The sequence below is a fragment of the Sparus aurata genome, chromosome 17 (assembly GCF_900880675.1).
Source record: "Sparus aurata chromosome 17, fSpaAur1.1, whole genome shotgun sequence".
Lineage (NCBI taxonomy): Eukaryota > Metazoa > Chordata > Actinopteri > Spariformes > Sparidae > Sparus > Sparus aurata.
In genome coordinates this window covers 4,053,011-4,079,444 of record NC_044203.1, presented here as the reverse complement: position 1 = coordinate 4,079,444, position 26,434 = coordinate 4,053,011, and the positions used below count along the sequence as shown (strand labels likewise).

At 41.8% G+C, this 26,434-nt stretch overlaps 1 protein-coding gene across 2 annotated transcripts in view; it reads right to left on the bottom strand.

Annotated features, from left to right (window-relative positions):
- Window positions 1-180: 180 nt before the first annotated feature.
- adcy3a (adenylate cyclase 3a) overlaps window positions 181-26,434 on the bottom strand; it is a 58,518-nt gene continuing 32,264 nt past the window's right edge. Inside the window, exons 6-22 of one of the 2 annotated variants that reach the window (XM_030394069.1) lie at window positions 24,945-25,072; window positions 24,452-24,610; window positions 23,942-24,107; window positions 23,563-23,682; window positions 16,771-16,913; window positions 16,076-16,237; window positions 15,650-15,737; window positions 11,832-11,948; window positions 11,278-11,546; window positions 11,014-11,095; window positions 9,429-9,587; window positions 8,879-9,025; window positions 8,509-8,622; window positions 8,110-8,236; window positions 6,619-6,743; window positions 4,255-4,450; window positions 181-4,224 (exon numbers count right to left, since the gene is read on the bottom strand). In XM_030394069.1, coding sequence (XP_030249929.1) covers window positions 4,271-4,450; window positions 6,619-6,743; window positions 8,110-8,236; window positions 8,509-8,622; window positions 8,879-9,025; window positions 9,429-9,587; window positions 11,014-11,095; window positions 11,278-11,546; window positions 11,832-11,948; window positions 15,650-15,737; window positions 16,076-16,237; window positions 16,771-16,913; window positions 23,563-23,682; window positions 23,942-24,107; window positions 24,452-24,610; window positions 24,945-25,072 — 2,286 coding nt within the window. In that variant the 3' untranslated portion in view covers window positions 181-4,224; window positions 4,255-4,270. Of the gene's footprint in view, window positions 4,451-6,618; window positions 6,744-8,109; window positions 8,237-8,508; window positions 8,623-8,878; window positions 9,026-9,428; window positions 9,588-11,013; window positions 11,096-11,277; window positions 11,547-11,831; window positions 11,949-15,649; window positions 15,738-16,075; window positions 16,238-16,770; window positions 16,914-23,562; window positions 23,683-23,941; window positions 24,108-24,451; window positions 24,611-24,944; window positions 25,073-26,434 lie in introns of both variants that reach the window. The other variant, XM_030394067.1, reaches the window with a different exon arrangement.

The window sequence follows — 26,434 nt, the reverse complement described above, 5'->3', positions numbered from 1 at the left end:
TTTGTAAGTTAAATTTGTTATGTTCCTTTTGATCATCTCCCTCTTTATGTGTGTCCTGTTACAATGTTGGTGACGTGGTTGCTGTGATGAAAGAATTCCCCACTTACATCAGTACTGCCTCTCTCTTTTTCCAGCTCTAAAATTTCCGCTGACTGTGCAGCAATCACAACACTGAGGCTCTTCTTTATTAGACTTTTATAATCAACTTACATTATGATGACAGACAAGAGAAATGAAAGAGGGTAGACTGACTTCAACTTAAACACCAAGGTTGGGATAAACTGTTCAGAACAGGTTGAGTAGACCTAAAGTATTTCTAATTGAAACCACAAAAACTGAGAAGATGAATCAAGGTTCTGACTCAAATTCAGGCAATAGTTGAGCGGTAACAACAACCAGAACCATCATTGTTTTTGATGCCGTCAGCTGGCCCTGCTGGTGTGGGCTCTCCAGATGGCATCTCACTGTTCTTGTATTGGTACTTAGCTCAAAAATTCTGTTGCGACCAAAACCTGGAATCATGACAGATTATTCAAAGTGCTTTTTTGTTCCCAAGCCTGAGATTCTTTTATAGTACAAATCAGGAAACAGCTGTGGTCCATGTTTTGGCTTTAACATTTCTTTATCATTTGGCACTTTCACATCTGTGTAAGAAAAAACAATGTTCCTGTCATTTCCAGTGAATAAATCTGACAAATAGACACTGCCTAAACTCTATGTACAACAGGGACACACCTCTCTCCCTCTCTTTAAATAGAACGAAACTTTACATTAGATTATAAAAAAATAATTAAAGGGGAAGTTATGACTGAACCTTTTCTTAAGAGCAGTGTCAGGTCTGTAAGAAGAAGAAACTATTGCACTTTGATCCCATTCTACAGAGACGCTTTAGAATCAACAGGACAGAGATGCAGCTCCCTTAATACTTTACCATGAAACACACATATAGTACAGCTGCTTTCTGCCAGGTGGGTGCACACTTTCTCCTTCATATCACTGCTGTCATGTCAAAGCCTTGTAAACCCGGAATAACAATCAGGGGACTGATGTTACGAGTTCCCCTACAACGCAATCAAATTTGGAGGGTTGTCACAAGCAAAAAGACAAGCTTGTGACTAAAAAGAAGCACAGTTCCGGGCTTTCCTGCAGGTGAGCAGGTTGGCTCGACAGAAGTGTAAATATATTCTTCTTCACATCCTTTTTTTCCAGTGTACATGTTGATTTGGGTGTCACATTTTTGCACCCTGCCTCCACCTTTGGTAGATGGACCAAGGTGACTCAGTTGGAGGTCAGACCTGCAGAGGCTGTGAGAGGACACATCCTCTTGAGAATAAATTGGGCTGTTTGTGTCCATAAAGCCACACAGGGTTCAGTTGTGTCAAGTTTTTCTCCTGCATACTTCTTCCAGCTGCATTTTTGAGCTATAGAGAGAGCAAGTCCTGCCTCCTCTGGTTTGCCTCATGAGACCTTATTTTGGAAAAACTTTGGATGGTAGTGAATGAAGAGAGATAAATTATTTTTCATCTCATTTGAATTGTGTTATGAATTAGATGTATGGTATTTGAGAAAAAAATGTCCAAGTCAATAAAGTGTCAGTTTGTAGACCTCATGTAGTTTTGTGTTAAAGCGCTCAGTGAACTACATCGTCACATCAACACATGTCACCAACACCAACATGGAGCCAACTGGGCCATAAAAAGATGAACATCACAAAGACTCTGCTCATATTGTCAACTGCAGTTCTGTGAAGGAGAGCTGGCTCTGTTCAGTTCTGTGAGCTGCTAATATACAGGAGCAGCTCTACAATGTTTAAGTTACAGGTTTTGTGAGACTGTTGGCTGAGAAGTCTTTATAACGACGTATTTTCACAGTCTGATATTTCACTAGTTTGACAAACATCATGTGTGTGATTCACGACACAATTCACAAAGGATCAATTAATTATTTGTCTCTCTCTGCGTTCACTACCAGACAAGGTTTTTCTAAAATAAGGTCCCATGAGGGAAACTGAAGGGGCGGGACTTCAGCTCTCTACACACTTGTGGCTGAATGCACAGGTGTTGAACCGATCAGCACATAAGGAACAACTGGCAGCTGTGGACATGATTTAGGTGTACTGACCAGAGACAAAACTCTGCTTTTTTCAAAACATCAGTGGTGGCTCCTCAAGAAGTCAGCGTAGCTGCGATAGTTGTTCTTTCAGAACTAGAAAGAAGATTTTATTGACAGAAGGGCAAAGAACTGCCCTTTTCTAGACACTGGCTTTGTTAAAGATTTTTTTCACCAAGTGTCTCTGCTAGTGGCAGCACTCTCCTACTGTTGATCTGATTGGTTGAAGTTACCCTGTGATAGGCGGTGACAGACAGATCATCCATCAATCACCTGACAAGTAATTTTTCGCTTGCCTTGCCAAACTGTTTCTAGTGGCTCCTTTCTAGATGGATCTCTGAAACAAATGGCATGTCGCAGTGTTAAACACATGTTCCAAACTACAACAGATTTCAGTCTTTTTGCTGGGTTGCAAAGCTTTGACAATACAAGAACGGGATTGGTCAGTTGCTTTCATGGTCCGGGATTAAAATTAATTCAGATGTTCCAGGAACAACACCAATGGTGATACCACATCAAGCTCATTTTACCTTGTGTAGTGTGTACTATATTACTTTCACAATCTGCTTAAAAACTTTTGTTTCAGCATTTTTCCACAACCACCACACAGCTAAAAGATAATTCCAGTTTATTTTTCCTAATATGTTCTCACCAAGTAAAAGCTGAGATTGTATGTCACAGTGACATAACTAAAAGAGGTACACAATCAAACAGTCAGACATTTACACACTCTGGACACATTATTTAAAGCATTTTATGAGGTGGCCATTCAGAATAACATCTTGGTTCGAGATACAAAAATAAAACCCAAAATGTCATAAACTGGAATTATCCTTTTGCATCGTTGTGAAAACACAGAATTTCCTGTCTGTAGAGTAACTTAATTAAAACACTGCAATCACAACTGTGATAGGCACTTCCATCAATCCATAATGTGAAAAATGATTTTGCCATGGGTGCCTCCTGACACCATCACCTGTCTCTATCCTGAACAGATTGTCTGTTATCCTTCATGTTCAGCACAGCTCCGAGGCACAGAAACATCCAGAGGCCAGCAGCATAGTGGGCTGCAGGAGCTCCACGAGTTTAGAGGAGAACACAGGACTTCCAGATCTGAATCAAGGAGAAAGAATACTTCGACTATGGAAAAATACACTATGAGTAACGCACACACCCATATGACCACACATGGGCAGTGGCAGGTGGCAGATCAGTTTATATCAACTCAATCTGGTCAACTTTCAAATTGTCTTCCTCATCACAGTCATTCAGGCTCCCGTACATGGAAGTGTAAATGACAATGTTAAGAATTTAAGCTGAAGAGATGGCATCAGAATTGGTGTGTGTGTGTGTGTATATGTGTGTGTACAATATTGTTTTTATCTGAAAGATGTTTCTGGAAAGACATAAAGCCCATTTATGTATTTAAATCAGTTTGAACTAGTCCTCATCCTGATGATGATTTCAGAACAATCCTCATTTGCACAGGGTGTTTTGATAGCTGAACAGTTATGGGGCAATATCACTGATGTCAATGTGATTTTTCAGTTTTTCCTTTTTGATACATTTGCTGACGTTTCTAAAGTTCTGTCTCCGCTCTGTCGTTACGATGTATTGAGTGTAGGAATCATTAAACTATTTACGCGTAGGGCTGCAACAAAACATATTGTGAAAAAAGTATAAGGGTCAGAATGATTTCTGAATGCACTGCAGATATTTATATACTAATTCAGTTTATTTGTATTGTTTTAATTGTGTTTAATGTAGTCTATACATCTGAAGCTGCCATCTTTCACTTTATTCTTCATTCAGATAATTAATCTTCATGTTTTGAGTTCTGTGGTTCAATTCCAACATGTCACTCAAACTTCAATAAAATCTCTAATGGTACATATATCTTTCCATAGACAGTGACCCTGTGTATGTGTGTTCAGTTGTGTGATGGGTGTTGTCACAGGTGTGTGTCAGTAGTATTTTTCTGTTCCAGGTACCAGAGCGTTTTTAGGCAAATTACCTCTCATTCCAAAAACTCTCTTTCTGCCTTTCCTGCATTCATTACATACTAGATGTGATTACTCTGTAGCCTGTGTGTGTGTGTGTGTGTGTGTGTGTGTGTGTGTGTGTGTGTGTGTGTGTGTGTGTGTGAGCATGTGTGTGGTCCTTAGCTGTCCACCACCTGGTGTGGCAGCGTGACGGATGAACCGTTGATAAATGAGCCTTGTTTGTCTCTTCCCTTCAGAAAATATGTGAGCAGTTCTCCTTTGCCCTTCACAAAGATGGGCCCCCTCCTCACAAAGCGGAAGCCATACTCCTTCAGGATGTTGTAGCAGTCCTCCACCACCTGGGGGCAACGCACACACACAGGCACCCACGCACACATACACACAATATATCAGAGGGTTTTCACACTGCTGCTCAAAATAAATGTGACACATTAGTTTAGAACAGACCATAAAAAAATACATTTGAAGAAAATAAAAGATAAAAAATGTAGGATCAATGTGACAATTTAACACAATCAAAAAGTCTTTAAAACAATGTTGTGGTCGATTCTTTCACTCTGATCTTAAACTCTGAGCTCACTCTGAAATCTGCAGGCTGATGGCTTTTCACTTCTTACAAAGGAACTGACCGCTGTAAAAGAAGCTGTATAAGCCATTATTGATACCTCCCATGCTTTACTCTCTGTGCTGATGGAAGGACAGAACTTTGTTTGATTTTAAACTACCCAAACTTAAGTTAGTGTCATCCTTTGTGCCAACACCTTTCTGTAGTACAGTATACTTCTGTTGTATTTTGGCTCAACAAGATCTATAATATTTGTGCTTTTTAAAACAAAACTCTTACTGATATTGATTTTTGAAAATGTGGTTACTTTTGCAAACTTGGACCAGTGTTGAATCTTCCAACATTCCTTTAAGAGCACATGGATGACTCGTTCAGGAAGTCACAAGAGAACTCAGACAAACATCTCAGGAACTACAGGCCTCATTTGCCCCAGTTAATGTCAGCGTTCAGGATTCCATTATGAGACCAAGACTGGAAAAATGGTACCCTTTGGCAAGTTGCAAGGTGAACGCCACTGCAAGCTGAGGAGAACATAAAGGCTCGTCCCACATTTGCCAAAAAACACATTGAGGGCTCAAAAACCTTTTGGGATAATGCTCTGTGGTTTTATGAGTCCAAAGTGGAATTTTTAAAGGATGTAGCAGGTGACATAAAGCTAACACAGAATTCCACAATAAGAACAGCATACCAACAGTAATATGTAGTTGTGGTAGTGAGATGGCATGGGGATGCTTAGCTGTAGGGGTGGGCAGATCGATCCAAATATCGATAGTATCGATACCAAGGTGAGTATTGGTATCAGATCGATACTAGCGTGATGAGATCGATATCCTTGTTGTAGTTTCTCTTCTATAAGTTCAGCAAATCACTTGTTTTTCTTCACAGAGTTTGTGTGAGCGCAGCGTCTCTCTAATGTGCAGTGCTCCTCTCCTCCTCTCTCACTCTGCTCACTCAGGTTCACACAGGTTCAAAAACCTCAACAATATCCAGGTAGCAATTTCTAGAAGTGAAAGTTATTTCCAGCATTAATTAATGTTGTTAGTGTAACTGGTAGTCAACGATGTAATGTTAGCAGAGTGCTTAAACTATTATTATATATTTGGACAGTTGAAATAAATCTTAATTGTTTTACTGGAACTCAAAAATATATGCTTATATTTAGATATATAGCCTACCTCATACCTGAAGTATGAATAGGGCAGAGTATAATTACCCTTTTGTAGCTGTTGAAGGAACATTAGTATTCCTATTTAGGCTTCATGCAGATAGGTTATAGATTTAATTATGTTAAATATTATTTTCTTGGCTAAAATCTTTGTCCTGTGTTTTATTGTTATCATAATCATGATCAAGTCAATAAAGGCAAAAGTACAAAGAAAAAAGTATCAGTATCGATATCGGCAATACTGGCACTGTAATTACTTGGTATCGATCGATAACAAAATTTACAGTATCGCCCACCCCTAGCTGCTTCGGGATCTGGGCAACTTGCAATAACTGATGTAATTATGAATTCTGCTTTCTACCAAAACGTCCTAATGAAGATTGTTGGCTCTTCAGTCCGTAGTCTGAATCTCAATTGCAATTGAAGCAGGAGAACTAGTCCACCTCTGACTGTCTCAAAAGGAACTAAAGGTTTTGGAGTAACTAAGTCAAAGTCTTGTCTTGAATCCGAGGAGATATTGTGGCAGGACCCTGTACGGGCAGCTCCTGCTCAAAAACCAGCTTGGCTGAATTAAAGCAATTCTGTAAAGAAGAGAGGACCACATTTCCTCCACAGCAATGGGAAAGACTGATCTCTAGTTTGTTGCACTAGTTAAGTTTAGGGGAGCACCTTCTTTTTTCACATGGGCGATCAGGCACTGCTACAATGTGCTTTCAACAGTATCTGTTTTTTGAGTTGTGTAGATAAACAGTGTAGGGTAAAGCCCAGTGCTGTACCTGGATGTTTCCCATAACCCCTGTGGACTCCATGCGACTGGCCACATTCACAGTGTTGCCCCAGATGTCGTAGTGGGGTTTCCGGGCACCGATCACTCCTGCTAACACTCCGCCCTTATTCAGACCTAGAGGAGAGTGTTGACACATGACATGCATGGTAAAGGCTGTTATATTCAGTGACTGTGATGACAATGCTTGTCCATAGTTAACTCGCGATTAATCGCAAATTGGCACATTTTTTTCTGTTCTAAATGTGCCGTAATGTATTTTTTTCATGTTCTTAATACTTTTAACAACATGAGAAAGGGCAAATATGCTTGCTTTATGAAAATGTTTATTCAACACTACAAATCATGCAGGAAAATAAAAGACTCAAAAAATATCCCCTCACCCTAAATGGGATCAAAACATGGTGATGTCTGCTTTTGGCGATGGGGGGTGGGCTCTCTGCATCTGCCATGTGTTTGGCTTGCAAATGATATTTGAGACTCGACGTACTTCGATGGTAACTCATTTCATGGCGACAGTACGTGCAGATAACTTTTGTCCTATCGACCGAACTATCTGGCAGTGTTTTGAAAGTGAATTTGCCGTTCATAAGTCCTTTCTCCATTTCCTTTCACTTTCGCTTTTCAGTCCACCGTCAACCCTGCTTCTTCTTCTTCTGATTCCCTTTCTTATTCTTCTGCCACCCTCTGGATCAAGACTACAGGTGTCACGGCCGTAAAATCAAACAATACACGTTTCTTCTTCTTTTGATACCGAGCGTTAAAAAAATGAACGGCGTTAAGAGGATGGTGCGTTAACGCGTTAACTTTGACAGCCCTAATATATATATGTATATATATATATATATATATATATATATATATATATATATATATATATACACACACACATACATACATACATACATGTATGTATGTATGTATGTATGTATGCATGTGTGACGTATAAGTGTGACTAAATGGTCGCTTTCTTGAGCCCTGATAACTGAAAGAGCTGGAGTCACTGGTAAGTGCTGTGTTTTGTCAGAAGCTTAGCGTTAAAGTGAACACACATCCTTGGTGCCTGCTGTTGTTCGTTGTCTTCTTGATAATGTACAAGAAGGTTTTCTTGCTGTTGGGGCCAATAAACCCCAAACTCGTGGGTGTACCTTCAATGAAAACATGAGGTGATCTTTTCTTTATGTGTGAACACAGCTAGCTTGTTAGATCAAGCTAGGTTAGTAGCTTCCAGCTAGGTGGACATGTTTCAGTGACCAGGATTCATTTTGAATAGGCAGAGGGAGTGAGATGCTGCCATGATGGTGGCGGTCTGTAAGTTCCGCTTTGAACTTCATTCTGGCTCTTTAGAACTGTATTTATGACATCACAGCGGCTCTGTTCACTGTTTTTACAGCCAATGCTCATCCCCCAGTTTTTCTTTTCATTCAAGCACCATGGCACAACACGTCACACACACACAAATGGGTCAAGTATCCGTACATACCAATGCGGAGCATGAAGTTGTTGAATGACTGGTAGTTGATATTCATGAGTGTGACCTTCATGGCCAGAGCAAAGTCTGCCAGGTCTGCCAGGTGCTGCCAGCGCTCTCTGTCAGACTGATCCTCCTTCTGCCACACCAAAAAACAAACACACACACCATCATTATCTTGCCTGGCAAAACAATCAGCATTCTAGGATAAATGACATGATCATCTGAGAGGTGCAAGAAACACCAAGAATATATACTGTATCATGAGGTCCGCATTATTAGGAAAGATTATCACATTTAAAATCAATAAAAGTGATGCAGACCTATTTTCCTATAGGTTCAGAATATGTTCATGTTCAGTCTGTTAAAGTCACAGAATGAATCCCATAGCTGTCATGTGACAATGCTGACCTTCATGCAGTTGTAGCCATTGCTGATGTCTGGGGTGACACCTGATGCAGCCATGTAGGTGCTGCCAATGGTCTTGATTTTTGTGATGCAGCGGAACTGAGGCTCATCCAGCAGCTGACATGAATACAAGCCAAAGGTTACATTCACACAGACTGATGGGCTCATTACAAGTTCTCTACTTCTGGTCAAGATCAAATCCTCAGCATCAACACATATCTGGCAACATGTTACATGACTTTCACATCTGAGTGACTTTGAAATCTCGTCAAATGTCAAATGTGTCTTGCTGGGTCTTATCACAGCCTCATGCTGTCCCAGCAGCTATACTTATTTAAACAAAGATAGGAAGGTATTTAGGAAGGCAGCTTACACTATCAAAGTCTGAGATGATCTCATTGAGAAACCGTAGGCATTCAATCCCTCCATTATTGATGCTCTCCTCTGTGTAGAAGTCAGAGAAGTTTGGGATCGAAGCAAACATGACTCCAATCTCATCGTAGGACTGGCTGTACAACTCCTGGAACAGGTCACATTAACAAGGTGGTGTCATTCTTCTGCTTATTATGAATTTGATGGCAGAAACACAGTTCAAACAAGTTGGAACAGGGGCAAAAGTCTGAAAGTTGTGAAATGCTAACATTCGGTAAGAAAGGAGGGAGGAAGAAGGTAAGGGGCTGTTGCCCCCATTGGTTGGTCAGAATAGCATTACTTAAACATTTCTCATGTACCTCAATTTTGTTTTGTTTTTCTACATTACATTCATTTAGTTGATACTTTCATCCAAAGTGGCTAAAAGAAGTATTTCACTGCTGGAAGGTATACAACTGAAAGACATATTTTTGAAACTGGTAACTAACCAGTGAGATGAAATATATATCGTGAGTTTTGGAATTAGTGATGAGCGATATTCGGGATCATACCTCATCCCTTTTCTTGGAGCCCAGGAAGTGTCGAGCTACATGTTCAGGCAGCATGTTGGTCACCAGTGCTTCATTCCAGCGTCTCATCTCATACACTTTCTCCTTCTGTTCATGGACTTCAATCTTCCACAGGAACAGGGTGCGGGCGAGCTTCTCCACCTGCAGGAAACAACAGATACTGATGGTAGCATCTGACCAGTATATGAGTTTGAAAGCAGAAGACTGAAATCTATTTGTTGGTAATCCTTTTTGTTGATCCCAAATTGTGACCTAAATGCTTTCGAAAGAGCTTCTACCTCTTGAACTAATATGTATATTCATCATGTGAGGGACTTTTTTTCTCTCTCTTTTGGATTTTATCATTTTATTGACACAATTGGCACAGTGACAGTCTGTGGCTCTCACGGCTGCGTCTGGGTCTTTCTTCATGTCTCTGTCCTAACACCACTGCCTCTTACGGAAGTCATAGGGTGCTTTCCAATACTTTTTATTTTACAAGTACAGAATTATTGCATGCAGTATGTACACTATTTGGATATACTACATTGTCATGACAGTGTGCCCTGAACTTTGACCCTCTTGGTGGTATATCAGTTTTGGAGTATAAATACGTAGTACTTGGAAAGGAATGTGCTTTTATCTGTCATTGAGCTGTCGGATGTTTATGCTCTCTCAACTTTGTTTATATTTGTGTGACACACCGTGACGTATGTGACGATCCACCACTCTGCAGTGGATTGTTGGTCAGAATCCTGGATGTAGTTGGACATCCTGGTATTTTTGGCAGACTAAATCTTTTTCTGGCGTACTTACTAGTATGTTAGTATGGGTATTGGGATGCAGGGATAGACCGCGCTAGCGCTGCTGTAAGGAACAGGCCACTCAATATCAGGAATCTGTAGACAAATAAGTATGATTTTTTTTGCCATCAGCTCTGAGTGATGTCACCCATTGATGTACATTTTTGTGCTTTTTCTCTCTCCTCAAAGATTTTCAATAGCTTTTTTTTTCACCTTTACTGGATCTAACAAAGATGGAGTCGAGCAACATTGTGGTCATGGCCCATCTATCAAAGCACCACAGACGCTTGTTTTAAGCCTGCTCGGTCATGACAAAAACAGATCCAAACAGAGCAGGCTGGCTGGAGGCTTTTAATTTTGGGGCTTGTAGAGTGGATCTGTGTATTGATATTCAGGTTAAATTATACTCTGTAGGTGTGGCTGACACCTGAAATGCTTTGCACAGTACATGACATACATAAGATTCCCACTCTGGGTGTCACAGCATCAATTCTAAATTTCAAATCAATTAAAATGGGTTTTCAATAATTACCACTGAATTTAAAGGCATAGTTGGCAAAATCAGAAATCAAATTGAAACATGGATTTGGATTATCATCACACCCCTACTCCTCTCATCTAGATATGGAAAAAACACAATTCCGGTAACATTAGAAACATGGTTTTTTTAGCTTCTAACTTCATATCAACCTTTTCCAGCTGCTCTGTTAACACATTGTTGCTATTTTCAAATTGATATGGGTACTCTAATAGCATATGAAAAGACATAGCAGACATAAACTTACATGTCGGGAGAAATAATAGAAGCTGACCATCATAATGAAGATCATAAGTGTCATTGTGAACTTGGAGGGCACCAGGTATGACCTGCCAAGAAGAACATTGACATGTGTCTGTCATGATAAGTGATCAATGCTGAGATAACTGTATGATAATTTATAGCACAGATGACAACATGCTACGAACCATGCATCAAGACCTAAACTAGCATGTTACATGTGTGACATGTAGAATGCTCTACTTTACACAGATTAATGACACAACGTCACCTGTAGTCCTGGAAGCGAGCAGTGTCATAGCTGTCGAAGATGTCCCTCCAGCTGTAGATGTTAACAATGCCGGTGGCGACTGTGATGAGTAGCATCAGTGTCAGCTTCACCATGTGACTGACCTGAACCAGCATGGTGGTGGCCATCAGTGCCAGCACTGCGATGTAGCTATAATATTTGGGGTTGTCCAGGCAACCATCAGGGCCAAAGGAGAAGGAGGGAGCCACTGTGGGGCTGCTTAAGTCTGCGACTCGAGGCAGACAACTCAGCTAGACAACAAAGACATACAAAGTCATAAATCATTATGAATATAATTTTTAATAATTCTTCCATGCTCAGCTCCATGCTGCTTCAGCAGCAACATCTAGAGTTCATTTCATTTTAGTCCAGTTTTCTGGTTGTGTTTTGTCTGTGGTATACAAGTCATCCACAGCATACTGACAACTGGCCACACTTGGTGTAAATTTCACGCAAAATTAACTTACAACATAAATATAAATCCTCACACTGGTTTGGCCTTCTGCGGTTGTAAGAACAATTAGAGAAAATCTCACCATATCCATGATGTTGGCCATGGTGAGGATGAAGATGGCTGCCATGGCCCAGGTGTTACGAGCCCAGCGGGTGTGGTCAATCCAAGTGGAAAAAGACACCAGCTTCTTGGGAAAGACCTGATACAAACACAATTTCAAGGCTTTCACTTTCCAGCTCCTCCTGGGGTATCCTGAAGTGTGATATTTGCTGCAGTGACATGACTGCGTGCATAGAAACATTTAAAATGACTGAAAGCAGTCTCTCTAGTGTGAACGTGTATCGTGTTCCAACCTATGTCGGCCCATCATACTCTTAATAATGCGCTCTTGAAATAGCAGGAAAAAAACTGAAGCTTTTGACTTCAGATCAGTGCCACAGTCACATTCTGCTGCCAAAAGATGACCCCAGCCCCCAGGAGGAGCACCAGGTTTCGGTAGTGGCCAAACTGTGTAATTACGTCATCAAAAAAGCTTCAGCCATAAACTTACACTGTGAAAGATGCGTCTGTAAAACAGTGGATACATTTTTGGGGGCGTAACAAAAACTAATGAACAGGTTTCCATGAAATTTGGATGGAGGATGGGTCTCAGCCTAGAACAGACCAGACAGAGTGATAATACCAAGATTTATTTTCACTTTCTTCAACATTGTAAGATTTTATTATAATAATGCATGGATCTTGATGAAAATCAAGTACATTTAGGTGGCTGGTATCTATGAGTGGCCTCATCATCGAGATCAAGCCCCCACAAAGTGTGCCAGGCCTTGAAGCCAGTGTTTGTCATGGCAGGCTTGTAGAGGACGCCAGATAACCAAGATGGCCCATTCAACATAAGCGCTGATTGTTCCATTTCTGACCAATACAACTAAATTACAATGACGGGTGCCTCATGCAGATCAATGTGGATATCCTGAGTAACAAACAATATTCCACACATCGCGGTAGGTGAAGTTACCAGTTAATCATTCAGATGATCATCATCACCATGCTGCCTTTCTGAAGCATGAGTAACGTTATTTCTCTAAACCAATTCAACCACTTCAGTTGAACTTGAACTGAAACTAACGTTGTAACTGCCCGGTAACTTGAAAGACACTTTTGCTAACCAGTAACCATAAAGACAGAACTAAACACCGGAGTTAGCATACAATCTAACAAGCTGGATTTAGCAGCAAGCTACGTAGCTCCTCTGCAACATCGTATGGTGATATGCACTATTGCGAGTATTACTGTAACCTCTGCAACCATAGCCTAGTGGTTAAAACATAGAATAAAACATGTCAAGCAGGAGTCCTTACTTGTCCAGCAGAAAAGCAGCTAACTCTGCGTCACTCTTGAGTGCTGACAAATCCTGCAGCTCCCCCACCTCTGAAATGACGCTCTAAGATTTACCCTCGTTTCCTCTCTGGCTCGGTCCAATTCTTTCTTCTTACACCGTTTTCTTCATCAGTCTTCTTATTTCTTCTTTTTGACATGGGCAATGGTGGGGCATTTTTCTGCTCTGTTGTTGTCTGTTCTCTGCCATTGTTTACAGTTTGGGCTTGAACGTATCTGACCAGGTAATTAACAGACACTGTGCGGGGGAGGGGCAGTGGCTAGTATGCGCTGCGTGAGAGAGTGTACGAGAGTGATGACAATTCTCGGGCACTCTTCTTGGCCCTGATTGGTTGTGTTGACCCGGGAGCAGTGGATTCTTGCAAATCAAATTACAGCCACTGAGTGGAGCCACAGACAGTGGATTTTTACACAGCTGACCTGTATCTTATTCTACTTTCAGATCATAATGAAAATTTTAGCAAATATAACAAAAAAATAGTTACAGACCACACCTTTAAAGTCTGATTCTGTGGGAAACACTACACTCCATCTAACGTCTAGCTGTGACTTGACTTCACAGGCTAAGCAAAGGGGGCACTAGCACCAGGAATGATGGCTCAATTTCATTTAAGTGTCTCAGCAGCTTTACACTATACCAGAGTGACACCTCCATGGAATGCAGTCATTAATGTTGTAAGTAACACTGTCATGATAAAATGTCACTTTTGCTGATGACCTTGTACAGTGAGGATGATCACATTTATACACACGTGCCTCTCTAAATGGACTGTGTTCAGTGAAATAGTCCTGCAGGCTTATTGCACTGTGATAGTTGATGTGATATTGATAAGTACTGAACAGCCCTGAGCATTTTTTTACTGCGACTGTGCATTTTTCAGTCCATGTGATTGACTGGCTCACTGTGTGTGTGCCGCTGACTGACCTCATCTGAGTGCATCCTGTGACAGTAGCACTCAATACTGGCCTGCCTGCTGCTTATCAATACATCTACATTTCCATGATGAGGTGGAATCAAAAATACTGCCATGCCTAACCATGCCATGCGCACACACACACACACACACACACACACACACACACACACACACAGTGCATAATATTAAAATCAAATCTTATCAAATCTATGCTATTCTTGATGCAATTAATTATTAACAGCATATACACAAGGAGTGTTACTCTACGTGTCTTTGTCGTGAACCGGTACAGGAAGTTTGCTTCAGTATGTATCTTCCTCTGCCTATGTGACCCAAACCCCATAGACCCACTCCCAGTGACCACACTCACTTTTTCAAAGGTTTTGAGGCTGGTTCTCGGTAAGTCTATGGTGGTTTTGGGCTATCTCACGGTCAAATCACAAATGCATGAGGGCTCTCTCGCATACGCTCTGAACCCTTTCAGTAAGACTGCATTTGTGCAGACTTTGCTAGAGGCAATTACACACAGTCCATAACAGTGCACATTAAACGCTGGGTTACCATTGGTTACCAGTGAACCCCAAAATGTTTTAAAACACAATGATAATACATAGAATATCAGATTCATTTAATTATCTATATGCAATGTGTTTTATTCATGTTCACCAAATAAATCACTCTACTTAAATCACATTATTAAACAAAAAAACAAATAATTTTCTATTTGTGTGCGTTTGTTCTACTGTGTAGTACAGTACAGTAAAGTAAAAAGTCTCAGACCTACAAGGTAAAGTGAAATGTCACAAAATGCTCTCTCATTCTTCTTTGTACAATGTCTGCACTGGACCAGACTGTCAAATATCCTATCAATGTCTTTACTTGCATGTGCAGAAAATAAATCCTTTGGCGAAGTTTTACCCTAAACGATTTAGCAGTGCGCCAGTTGTTGTCTATCAGCTATAGCATGCTAGTGTGCTTAGAGCAGTGAACTCAGCTCATGTAGTGTTGCTGGCAAACCCAGATGACTTAAAGTGAGGTATGTCTGTGGAAACACTTGAAACACTTTACCATCATGTCACCAGAATGTACCGACTAGCAGAACGAGTCAAAAACAGACTGGAAGTGCAACCCCGTCCCCTCCGGCAGCCTCACTGCAGATTCAGACGGTGCCAAAGCAATAAACACGGCTATAAGAGTGTTTATCGCTGCCAAACTCAGTCGTACAGAAAACAGGTTAAAATGGACCCTATTGGCTTTCAGTGAGAATCCAGATAATGGACAGTTCAAGGAATGTTTTCTCCCTTTCATTTACATTGAGAAATAGGGCATTTGACATCTTTCCACAATTTTCCACATTTTCATTTATCGGGGAATACTGCATGGATTTGATGAAATAATCAGTGGTATTTAGGGGGCTGGTATCTATGAATGAGAACAGAACAACAATAATGTAATGTGATTGTGTTTTTGGGCTACATAAATAAAACTGATCTGAAGGTGCTGATACATGTTACCTAGTCTTGCCAGGTAGTGAAAAGATAATATGGCATGAAATGTAAAAGGTATAAAGAGTGTTGTTACTCACTCTGGGAAAGATGGCAGCCAGAGAGCAGATTGTCAGGATGAGCAGCAGGACTTCTCCCACTGCAAATGTGATGTAGTTTGCAATCAGCCTGCTCCACAACACGTGAGCACACAGGAAAATATTGAGAGAAAAATACAGCACTGGGAGCAGTCAACAAGTCAACAGCTGCATCGAGAAAATGATACTGTACAGAATAATATTGCAGTGGGTTGGCCTGTGCTACAAGCCACTGTAATATGGAGAAAGACATACAACAACTGTGCTAATTAAAGAAGTGAGTGTGGAGGATTCCTCACAGTTCAGAGTAAATACTGAAATGAATAGGATCATCTCTACTTATTTTGGGTTCTCAGCCAGAAAACAATTCAAACCACATTTTTGCTAAATTGTGAATAAGAAGGGGGGGGGGCGACTGTACATGCTGACCAGGGGTCTATGAGGGCCTCCATCGCTGCAGTGAAGAGCAGGACCACACAGGAGCAGCAGAAGGCTGCTCCGCTCTGTTTCTCCTTCTCCACCGAGTAACGAGTCTCCAGGTCTGGATCCACAAACCTTAGGGAGAGCCTGTTGGTGTGTTTCCCCTTCAGACTGATGGCACAAGAGAACGTCAGTGCATAGCAACAAGACACAAGAGCAGACAGTGATTTGCCATAATAAATATCATTTTGGTTTGGTACTGTTTTCTACACAAGCACTGACACATTTCCATAAATTCAGGTCTCTTAATTTTTGGTTCAATACAGGAGGCTGCTTGACCAGCAGACGCAAAAATAAAGCTTGCAGAATTTATAGCAGTAGGTGATTCATGTAAGGAAAATCTAATCCAAAGTATTCCTCTCTTAACTTAAATTAAAGACAGAGGAGAAAGACTTGCTCAGGAAGCAATATGGTTTGTGAGATTCAAGTTAACAACGGTTTCCACAGTAGTCTCATTTCTTTGTGTGTGCCAATGTGTCGTAACCGACAACAAGGAGAGTGACTGATCTCAGCTCGGTGTGACAGAGACAGGTCTTTTGATACCCCATGACATGTGCTAACAACGAGAGAGCATTATCCTTAAGGTATTCTGCATCCAGAAGCAGTGGTGCTTCATAGCTCACAGAGTTTGGGTGTTCACTCACGCTTGGACTGTCTCTCTCTCCAGCAGAGCCTCATTGAGCAGTTTGTTGAGCTCCTGCTCATTCTCCTGAGCATCGATCACCCTTTCAGCCAGGTCCCGCAGCCGCAGCCTTCTGCGAGGGTTTGGAAACGATGGATTCACCACCTGAAAAAAAGAAATTAAAAAATGGGACACCCACATCTTCCATTTCTATATGTGATATTCACTATACCAATGGCAGGTTAGCAATTATGTCAGCTGGCCTGTCCATGTAACACTTGCTTCACACCCTGCTTTACAATGAAGTTGTGGAGGATCATGATCCCAGTGTCAAGCCCAAATTTTTCTTGTAGCTGCAGTTCAAATTCAAATCTAGAAATGAACTTAAGTGACTGCCATGACATTGATCATGCTCCACAGAGGATGAACTCATTTTGGGCATTGAGGGAAAAATGCCACCAATGAACACAAAATGATCTCATAGTCTAATATAATCTAGCTGGAAATAGACTACTTTTATTTGCTTCTGCAGTAAATACTGATGTCACAGTGTAATGGCTTCAGACAAATGATACCATCTGGCCATAGGTTGGTTCTTTATAAACCTTGCTTTCACTTTACTATTTGGTTTGCCATTAGGACAGATTCTTGGTTGAATTACATCACAAAGGAAACATGTCGGCCACTCCACAGTCAGAGCGGGAAGAGTCATTGTTTTCCCTGATCACAATCCTCAGGTAACTGGAATAACTGTGGAAACTCTACACGGCAAAAAGAAAAATAAACAACTGATGGAAGAGGCAAAGAAGGTGAAGAGGGAGAATGATAAAGACCGATGTAAAGCAGGTGTGAACGGACGTACATTCACTGGATGGAGAGAGCTCTGTTGTTGTGTCAAAGCCTGATCCTCTGTTGATATGTGCTTCCTCTTAGCACCGGAACTTGAGAAATCAGTAAGAAACAAAACCTGCCTACTTATTAATATGGTTAATAGACTCATATTTCTATAGCACTTTTCCAGTCTACTGACTACAGTTTGGGGCTCAGTATCTTGATCAAAGACACCTCGACATGTAGCTAGGAGGTGCCGGGATTCAAACCATCAACCTTCGGATTACTAGACGACCCGCTTTACCTCCTGAGCTACAGCCGCCCCAATAAACCTAATAAAATACACCTCTGCTTTATGATAGCACCAATATCAGGGTATCATGTTCAAATTGGGATTCCTGCCCCAATTCTTATCACAGCCAGGCTGTTAGTTGATGCTGACTTAAGGCAGGAACACACCGGCCCAACCGTTGGACGTCTGAAGCGTTTGGAGAGACTCGGACGAGGTCGGCAACTAATCCGTTCGGTGTGTTCAGCTGCGTCGGAAGCTTTCGAAGCCGCTCGGACGTTGTCTGATCCAATTCAACATACGAAGTCTGAGGAGGTTGGCTGTCGGCCGTCTGAGCCATTGGATACTCTGATTGCCGGTGTGCTAGCGAATCAGCGCGGTGTGTGGGAGGGGCGGAATACTGTGTGTGCATTGGTTTTCTACGACTCCGTTCGGTCATTTCTTGTTTTCTTGTTTTGGAGTACTGGCATGCATGTTCAGTGTGCAGCTGTTTTTGTCGGAAATAGTTAAGTTTCATTTTGATTGAAAGTAAAGAGAGTTGGGTGCATAAACCTCTAGTCTAGCGTCTTTAACACTAGAGCCACCCGCTTATTGCATCTCGTGCAAGCGCAGAATTTACACACTACTGTGGAGCTGGCAGCACGTCGAAGCGGTGTGTTCAATGCAAATTTTCTGCCGAACGGGTCAGACAAGAGGCAACAGAGTGGTCGGAGAAGGCAGTTGGACGTCTGGGCGGTGTGTGGGGGCCTTTAGTGACGGCGGTGACAAATTTATTGGCGGTTCAAATTTTAAGCTCTTCAACTAGTATGACTTTACGTACCTTGAGAGAGCAGATAGTGGCATGCAGATATTGTGTGTCCTACATGGGGGTGGAACCTTAATGATCTAGCAACTACTGATGGGTGGCGTTAGTTGGTGAGCTATTGTAGCTATATAAGAACATGTTTGCACTGACCAACGCAGTTTGCAACTGGTAAAGAAGAACTCTATGCTAAAGCCTTTTGAAGATTTACTTCAACCTTGCAAGTGAATGGAGACAAAGATTGGTGGATGGATGGAGGTCGAGGTTTCGTGATGCGATGTGATTCATGATGCAGATGCATAAGTGATGAGTGTGTGTGGGAAGTTGTTTTTTTCCTTGGAATGTAATCTGAAGAATTACAATGAAAATTAAAGCTGCAAGCAGCGTTGAATGGGCCCTCGCAGTCCACGCGCATCGGGGCATGCCGCCGTCGATGCATGCCGCAGTCGGGGCATGCTCAAGCAACACCTTACGCTGAGGAAGTCGTTGCTTTATAATTCGGTGGCCTGCTATTGCCGGTGTGAAATAATGTACGCTGAAGTCAGAAAAATTGTGTGAACTGCTGCATGATTCCCGGACAAAGACTGAGTCGATGGTCCGCCTCTTGAGCTGGCTGAAGAGAATGTGCACACGAGGCATGATGCAATGAAATAGGTTCAGGAAGAAGCTGAAAGAGTCATCCTCCAGTAGCAAATCTTCCAGCTTCTCGCACAGTGGTAGGCTCAGACTCCCTTAATGGTTTCAAAACACTGGATGATGTCACGTTTGTGCTAAAACAGTGTTCACTGCACAGATATGGAAGTTCCATCTTATACTCTGTTTGCTCTTGGGAGTCTGTGTGCCACCACTCTGTCAAGCACAGTGGTTCTCTAGGGAGAGGAAAAAGTCCAGAGAATCCAGCCCGGACAGAGAAGAAGTGATTAACTGATGGGATGTGAGATGTCACCTGCTGCATGATGAAATCTGAAGAGGAGGAAATTGCAGCTCATGGGGGAGTTGCTGTTGTGCTTGTCCCTCTGGGGGTTTAACAGCCAAAAGTGTAAGTCCTACATCTGAAATAAGACCATCAGCTGAAAGCCATCACGATTTCCTACATGTCTATGTATACACTGTCTATGTGAAGTGAAAGATGTGGGATCCAAATTAAGCTGAAGAGAATTTTTTCTCCAGTTCTTCCAGCTGCTCTCCACTGTAGCTATGATGTCACGCATTCTAGTTCACGCAATACCAGTGTTGGGAATAACGGCATTCGAATAAATGGCGTTACTAACAGCGTTACTTTCTTTCACTAACGGGTAATCTAGCCAATTACTATTTCCATCGTTACAACGCTGTTACCGTTACCGATTATTAAATGTGGCGCGTGACAAACTGAAGCTGATCATTGAAGAAGTTGTCATCCGACTCGGCTCTCAGCCACTGGAGCTGCAGAGCTGTATTTTTTTTCCTCTAGTGAGGGAGGCGGGAGGGGCGAGACAATTGCATAAGTGATGGTGATTGGCTCTCTAACGTTGAGTGAGAGTTCTTAAGCCAATCAGTGGCAATGTTCGGTGTTCACACAAGTCACACACGCACACAGCAGCCTCACACACTCAAACTAGCAGAGGGGAACTGCAGCAATGGCGAGTCCGGAGGGAAAGTTAATGTTTTCAAAGTGGAAGTACAGACACTACTTTAATCTCATTTGTCCACGTCCGTTGTAAGCAACTCTGATCTAATGAAGCATCTCTAAACGGCACACGCTTCTACAAAACTAACACTGGAAAAAATTCTGTTGCTGACGCTGCTGATGATGGTAGCAGGCCAGGTGTGGCTAACGTGTGCTTCGCTAACAGCTTCACAAAAACTTGTGACACAGACTGAACTGAATGCAATGATAGACAGGTATGTTGTTGAGACCTTGCTCCCATTATCAACAGTTGACTCACACTCCTTCAGAGCAGTCATTGGCAAAATATCGGGGAGAACAGGTGCTGGTCTGCCATGCACAAATACATTTTCTAAATACATATGTAGATGCCAATTAGCTAAAATGACTGCCGAGCTCAAAAGGCAATGGTTAATTTCCTGGTAACTAATTACTTTTATAGTGGACTAATTTGGATACTAACTCAGTTACTTTTTAGGAGAAGTAACTAGTAACAATTACTAATTACTTTTTTAAAGATGCCCAAACGGCGTTACTCACAGCGTTACTTTTTTTCAGTAACAGGTAATCCAACCAATATTACTATTTCCATCGTTACAATGCCATTACCGACTATTAAATGTGGCGCGTGACAAACTGAAGCTGATCACTGAAGCTGTTGTCATCCATCTCAGCTCTCAGCCACCGGAGCTGCAGAGCTGTATTTTTTTTCCTCCGGTGAGGGAGGAGGGAGGAGCGAGACAACTGCATAAGTGATGATGATTGGCTCCCTAAGGTTGAGTGAGAGTTCTTAAGCCAATCAGTGGCAATGTTCGGTTTACACACAAGCCACACACGCACACAGCAGACTCACACACTCAAACTAGCAGAGGGGAACTGCAGCAATGGCGAGTCTGGAGGTAAAGTTAATGCTTTCAAAGTGGAAGTACAGACACTACTTTAATCACCTTTATCCGTTGTAAGCAACTCAGAGCACACCTTTTACAAAACTATCACTGGCCAAAACTCTGTTGCTGACGTTGTTGATGATGATAGCAGGCCAGGTGTGGCTAACATGTGCTCCGCTAACAGCTTCACAAAAACTTGTGGCACAGACTGAACTGAATGCAATGATAGACAGATATGTTGTTATGAACTTGCTCCCGTTATCAACAGTTGACTCAGACTCCTTCAGAGCACTCATTCGCAAAATGTTGGGGAGAGCAGGTGCCGATCCGCCATGAAGAAATACATTTTCTAAATACATATGTAGATGCCAAGTAGCTAAAATGACTGCCGAGCTCAAAGGGGGGAAGAAATAAAAGTACGTAATAGTTAATTTCCTGGTAACTGATTACTTTTATAGTGGACTAATAAAGTTACTAACTCAGTTACTTTTGGGAGAAGTAACTAGTAACTATTACTAATTACTTTTTAAAAGTAACGTGCCCAACACCGCGCAATACACACCCATTATAAAATCAGAAGACGGCCTAAAAATCCTTAAAACTAAAACTGTGAGGATTTTAAAACCGTACAAGATTTTCAAAAACTGAATACATGCCCAATAGTTTGAGGTCTTCTGACTCTTTAAAAGTTAGAATGGTGTGTCTAGCTCAAAGTATGAGGGACAAGGAGAGGTTAAAGTTCGATGAGTTTTGAAGAGGACTTGAAGATTTCCCCATTTAATCCCATTGAAACTAATTAGACTGCGACCAGAGCGCCATCTATTGGCTGAATTGCACCAAATTTTACACAAATCCTCATCAGGCCATACCGCACAATGATGAACATTTATGTCATAATCAGACAGCATTTTTTAAAGATATGCAAGATTGTCTGTTTTCAACACATTATGCAGGAATTTGTCATTTTATATTTCGGGCCGTTTATGGACTATCAAAATTCTTTTGATAACTTTTTGTCAGGAGGTTCCACAAACGCTACATGCAAAGACTGGTGCAAATTGGTCCAATTCTCTAGGAGGAGTTTGAAAAAGTACGTTTTTCATTTGTCGCGATTTTACGAATGGAAAGCTACTACAAAAGTGGGCGTGGCCTACACTAAACAATTCAGCTGAATTCAGGGAATACATAGATATGAGGATTAATAATGTGCAACATATTAAGTGGGAGTTATGAGCAAAAAAGGCTTTTGCCTTGAAAATAGCGCCACCTGCTGGTCATTTTTAGTGTGTGAGTCACAGGGGCCATTCTATAGCACCTCTATGAATTTCATTTCCATAAGTGTTATGGTGGGGGCACAGGGCCAAATATACAATTAAACTGACACCAGAGCGCCACCTAGTGGCGGATCGGTAAACCCTTCGTCGGATGTCCTCAGGAGGGCACTGACAATAAATGCTCCAAGTTTCGTCTTAATCCGACGAACCGTTGTGGAGATATAAAATACATCAATTTAAAGAGCGCCACCTTGTGGTCATCGCCTAAATTTTGCACAGGGCCTCAGGGGCTCATGGCCAAGTAGTATCCTGAGTTTCATGTCATTAGACCACACCAATGTGGGGATATGAAACACTTCCTGTTTGTTACCAAATCTGCAGGAAGTTGTTATTTAATAACTTGAGTATTGTGTGGCCTATCAAAATTCTTTTAATAACTTTTTGTCAGGAGGGTTCACAGATGCTGTGTGCCAAGTTTCATGCAAATCGCTGAACTCGCCTGGGAGGAGTTCGAAAAAGTAGGTTTTCGACATTTTGCTACGTAGCGGAAAAAAACGGTAGGCGGAAATGGGCGTGGCCTATACCACGAGATTCAGAGATTTTGAATGTGTGACAAAGTATATGGGAGTTATTAGCCAAAACGCACTTTCCTTAATAACAGCGCCACCTAGTGGTGGAAATTCAGGACGACAACAGATTATAAAAAAAAAGTTTGGTGAGTTTTTGGGTATGTTCAGGCAGTGAAAAATGCGATCATTTTGGACAAAGGAAAAAAAAAAGAATAAGAATAATAATCATTACGATTACAATAGGGTCCTCGCAGGTTCCCTGCTCGGGCCCTAATAATAATCATTACGATTACAATAGGGTCCTCGCAGGTTCCCTGCTCGGGCCCTAATAACTGGTTTTGGTCTAGCCCTGGGATGAGCCCAATTATCTTCATTTATCGTATATTTTGATGGTCCAACACTTTTGTGAATTGACAATTATGAGCTGTAAAACAGACTCTGCTGTCTTTTGCGGGTCACCAGTGTCACTCTTGTTACATAACATTCTACTCTGAGGTAATGATTTCTATGTTACCCTTGTGTCCAGTTCTTCTGGTTCCTCCGGTGTGGTGCAGGCGGTATTCACACTGCCGTTACATTCTGTGGTGTTGATCAACAGCGGGGAGTTTCCATTGGAAGAGGTTACAGACAGCTTCTAATGTGAAACAAGCAAAGCACTGAGTGGTTACCAAGAACACTTGACAGACTGAACAAATACATGTATTTTAAATGCTCAACATGCATTTTCTTAGTTTAAAAGGGATTCAAATTTAGTTTTGAATAATAAGAGGAATTCAAATGTGACTTTACATTTTACAGGTCATCACTTTACTGCATATCAGCTGGCTAAACTTGAGACCAGCATTTGAATATCCAAATATTTGCTCTGTGTGTGTGTAGCAGGTTAGACTCACTACACCACTGATGCCATTCTTTCCCAGAGGTCCTTTAGGAACAACCACCAGGTAGGTCTCAATGCCCCTCTCCCTCAGGTAGTCACAGCGGTCACCTCCGTTCCCTGGCTCCACATCAAACTCGCCATGAAGACACTCCAAGGTGCTCTGTGAGATGTGGACGCGACTGGTCCACACATACAGAGAGGTCAGAGATCAGACAGGTCACGGTCACTTCTGGGGACATATTCAGACTAAAAATAGACAAAAACCGTCTCCAACTGGGAAAAAGCTGATTTGTAGGTCAGTGGTTAAGGTTTGGGCAAAGTTAGTGTTACAAGTCAGGGTAAGGGTTAGGGAAGAAGTGGTTAGGGTAAGTCCTCAAAAGTGACGTGAATTAACGTGTGTGTTTATGTGTGCCATGACCTACTTGGAGTTGTTATATTTTGAGACTATTTTTGATATTATGACGTTATTTGTTGTTTGATGTCTAAAAAGAGGTAATGCATGGAAATAACTGCCCGTTCTTACCCTGGTATTCCTCCAGCCTCCATTTTGTTGGCCACCGTGACGTCTGTGGACCAGACGTCGTACTGCCAGCGTTTCTGACCCAGAACTCCCCCCAGAACTGTGCCACTGTGCACTCCAACCCGCATGTCCACATCTGTCTGCGTTTTCTCTCTGACATACCTGTAGTGAGTTTATAAAGCAACCACAATAATACAATACACTGTCTCTAATACATCTCAAAGCTGAAGTAAATTCATTCATGCACCCTTGTCTGGAGTCTGAACAAAAATGTTGCATTGGAATCGATTTGAGCTTAATGACCTCTCTTTGCCAACTATTGTTCAATACACTTTATTTCACAGCTGGAAGTCAGTAACAGTCCATCAGAATGATCAATTCCACAATGTGGACCGAGTGACTGATCAACTGCATCACATCAAATGAAGCGGACACTAACTGATCTTTATCTCAGGCTGCTCTGTCCAACTTCAGATGCCCTTATCCCTGTACTCACGAGATGGCCTCCACCATGGCCAGGCCCATCATGATGGAGCAGGCAGCGTGGTCCCCCCTGTAGTCCGGCAGCCCGCAGATACAGTAGTAGCAGTCTCCCAGGATCTTGATCCTCAGCTGGTGATATTTCTGACAGGTGGATAAGATTCAGTCAGAAACAAGGACCCAAGAACATTCAAAGAGCAGACTGAGATATCTATGTTCTTATCCTTCTGTTAACAAAGGGATGGGTGACTTGTAAAAAGATTTGTAATTGTTTTTAGTAATGCTCAGATCCAGTCTGCTAGATTGTGATTTCAGTTACTATTCAGCTGCTGTTTTAATCTAACGCTCATGAGTTAAGATACTGCTGCTACTCATTACTTCCTCCATTTGGGGCTCCTAGACAGCATTCAGACAGAAAGGGTTAACATGGGAGGTTGCTTCATGACATGAAATACGTACCAGGATGTCAAGATTGAGTAAAAGATCTTTTAAGTTTAAGACTTCTCAGATGCCAAAACAGCACACAGTGGTTTATAATACTCACAGGCAGGATTCTACAACTATGGGAGCAGTTATTTTATCTGTCTTTACAATGATCACAAGGTAACCAATAGAAACCCATAGTGATTTACCACGAATCTTCACTTGCATTTATGTAGGGGTCAAAATGTCTGAGATCAACAGTCAAAAGTTCTGTAGGTTAGATGGAACGAACTGTAACTGCCCAACAGTCAGTTAGTATCCACATAGCGTTTCTTCTGAGCACCAGTCTCTTCTTTCAGTTGTTCCCAATGAGAAGCGAGTGTCTGTAGCAGCAGGCAGCCACCCGGAGAAAATGTGTTTTTCCCTGAGTGCTTCGTCTTTTTTATGTGACCACTCCAACACTTCAAGTTGACAATCTATGTAGCCAGAATGGTGACTTTAAAATTTGGCATCCAAAAAAAAAATTGGCAATGAAAGCAAAACCAGTACTGAAAAAGGAAACATTGTCATTGAAACATTTGTATTGAAAACAGTTGTATTGGCATTGAAACAAGTATTGGCACTGAAAAAAGAAACTAATTCAAATAATTCAAATCCGAAAATCTTATCATTTTATTTTATTGGGATTTTTTTGTATATTTCAATGACAATCTTTAGATTTTTTCAGTGTCACTGATTTTCAGTTTCAACTTTCCGTTACTGTTTTGGCGTCGAGAGGGAGGGGCCTGAGGGGAGGGGCAAGTAGAGCGTGGTTTGCATATCATTTGAGAAGGTAATGGCAGCAGCCTGCGGGAAGGCGGGGCTGGACAGTCCAGCCACAATACGCCATTTTAGGGCCCATTTGCCGGACGTCTCTGGGTAGCACAGAGTCCAGCTACCTCGCGGACTTTTCTTCAAGCTCTCTCCTGATGTGTCCAAGTCTCTGTGTATCTGGTTCTGTCCCGGAGCTCCCTAGCTTCGGTCCTTATATGCGTATGGAGTGTGGTAGTAGTACGGTGCTAACGAGCATTAGCCCCAGTTGTG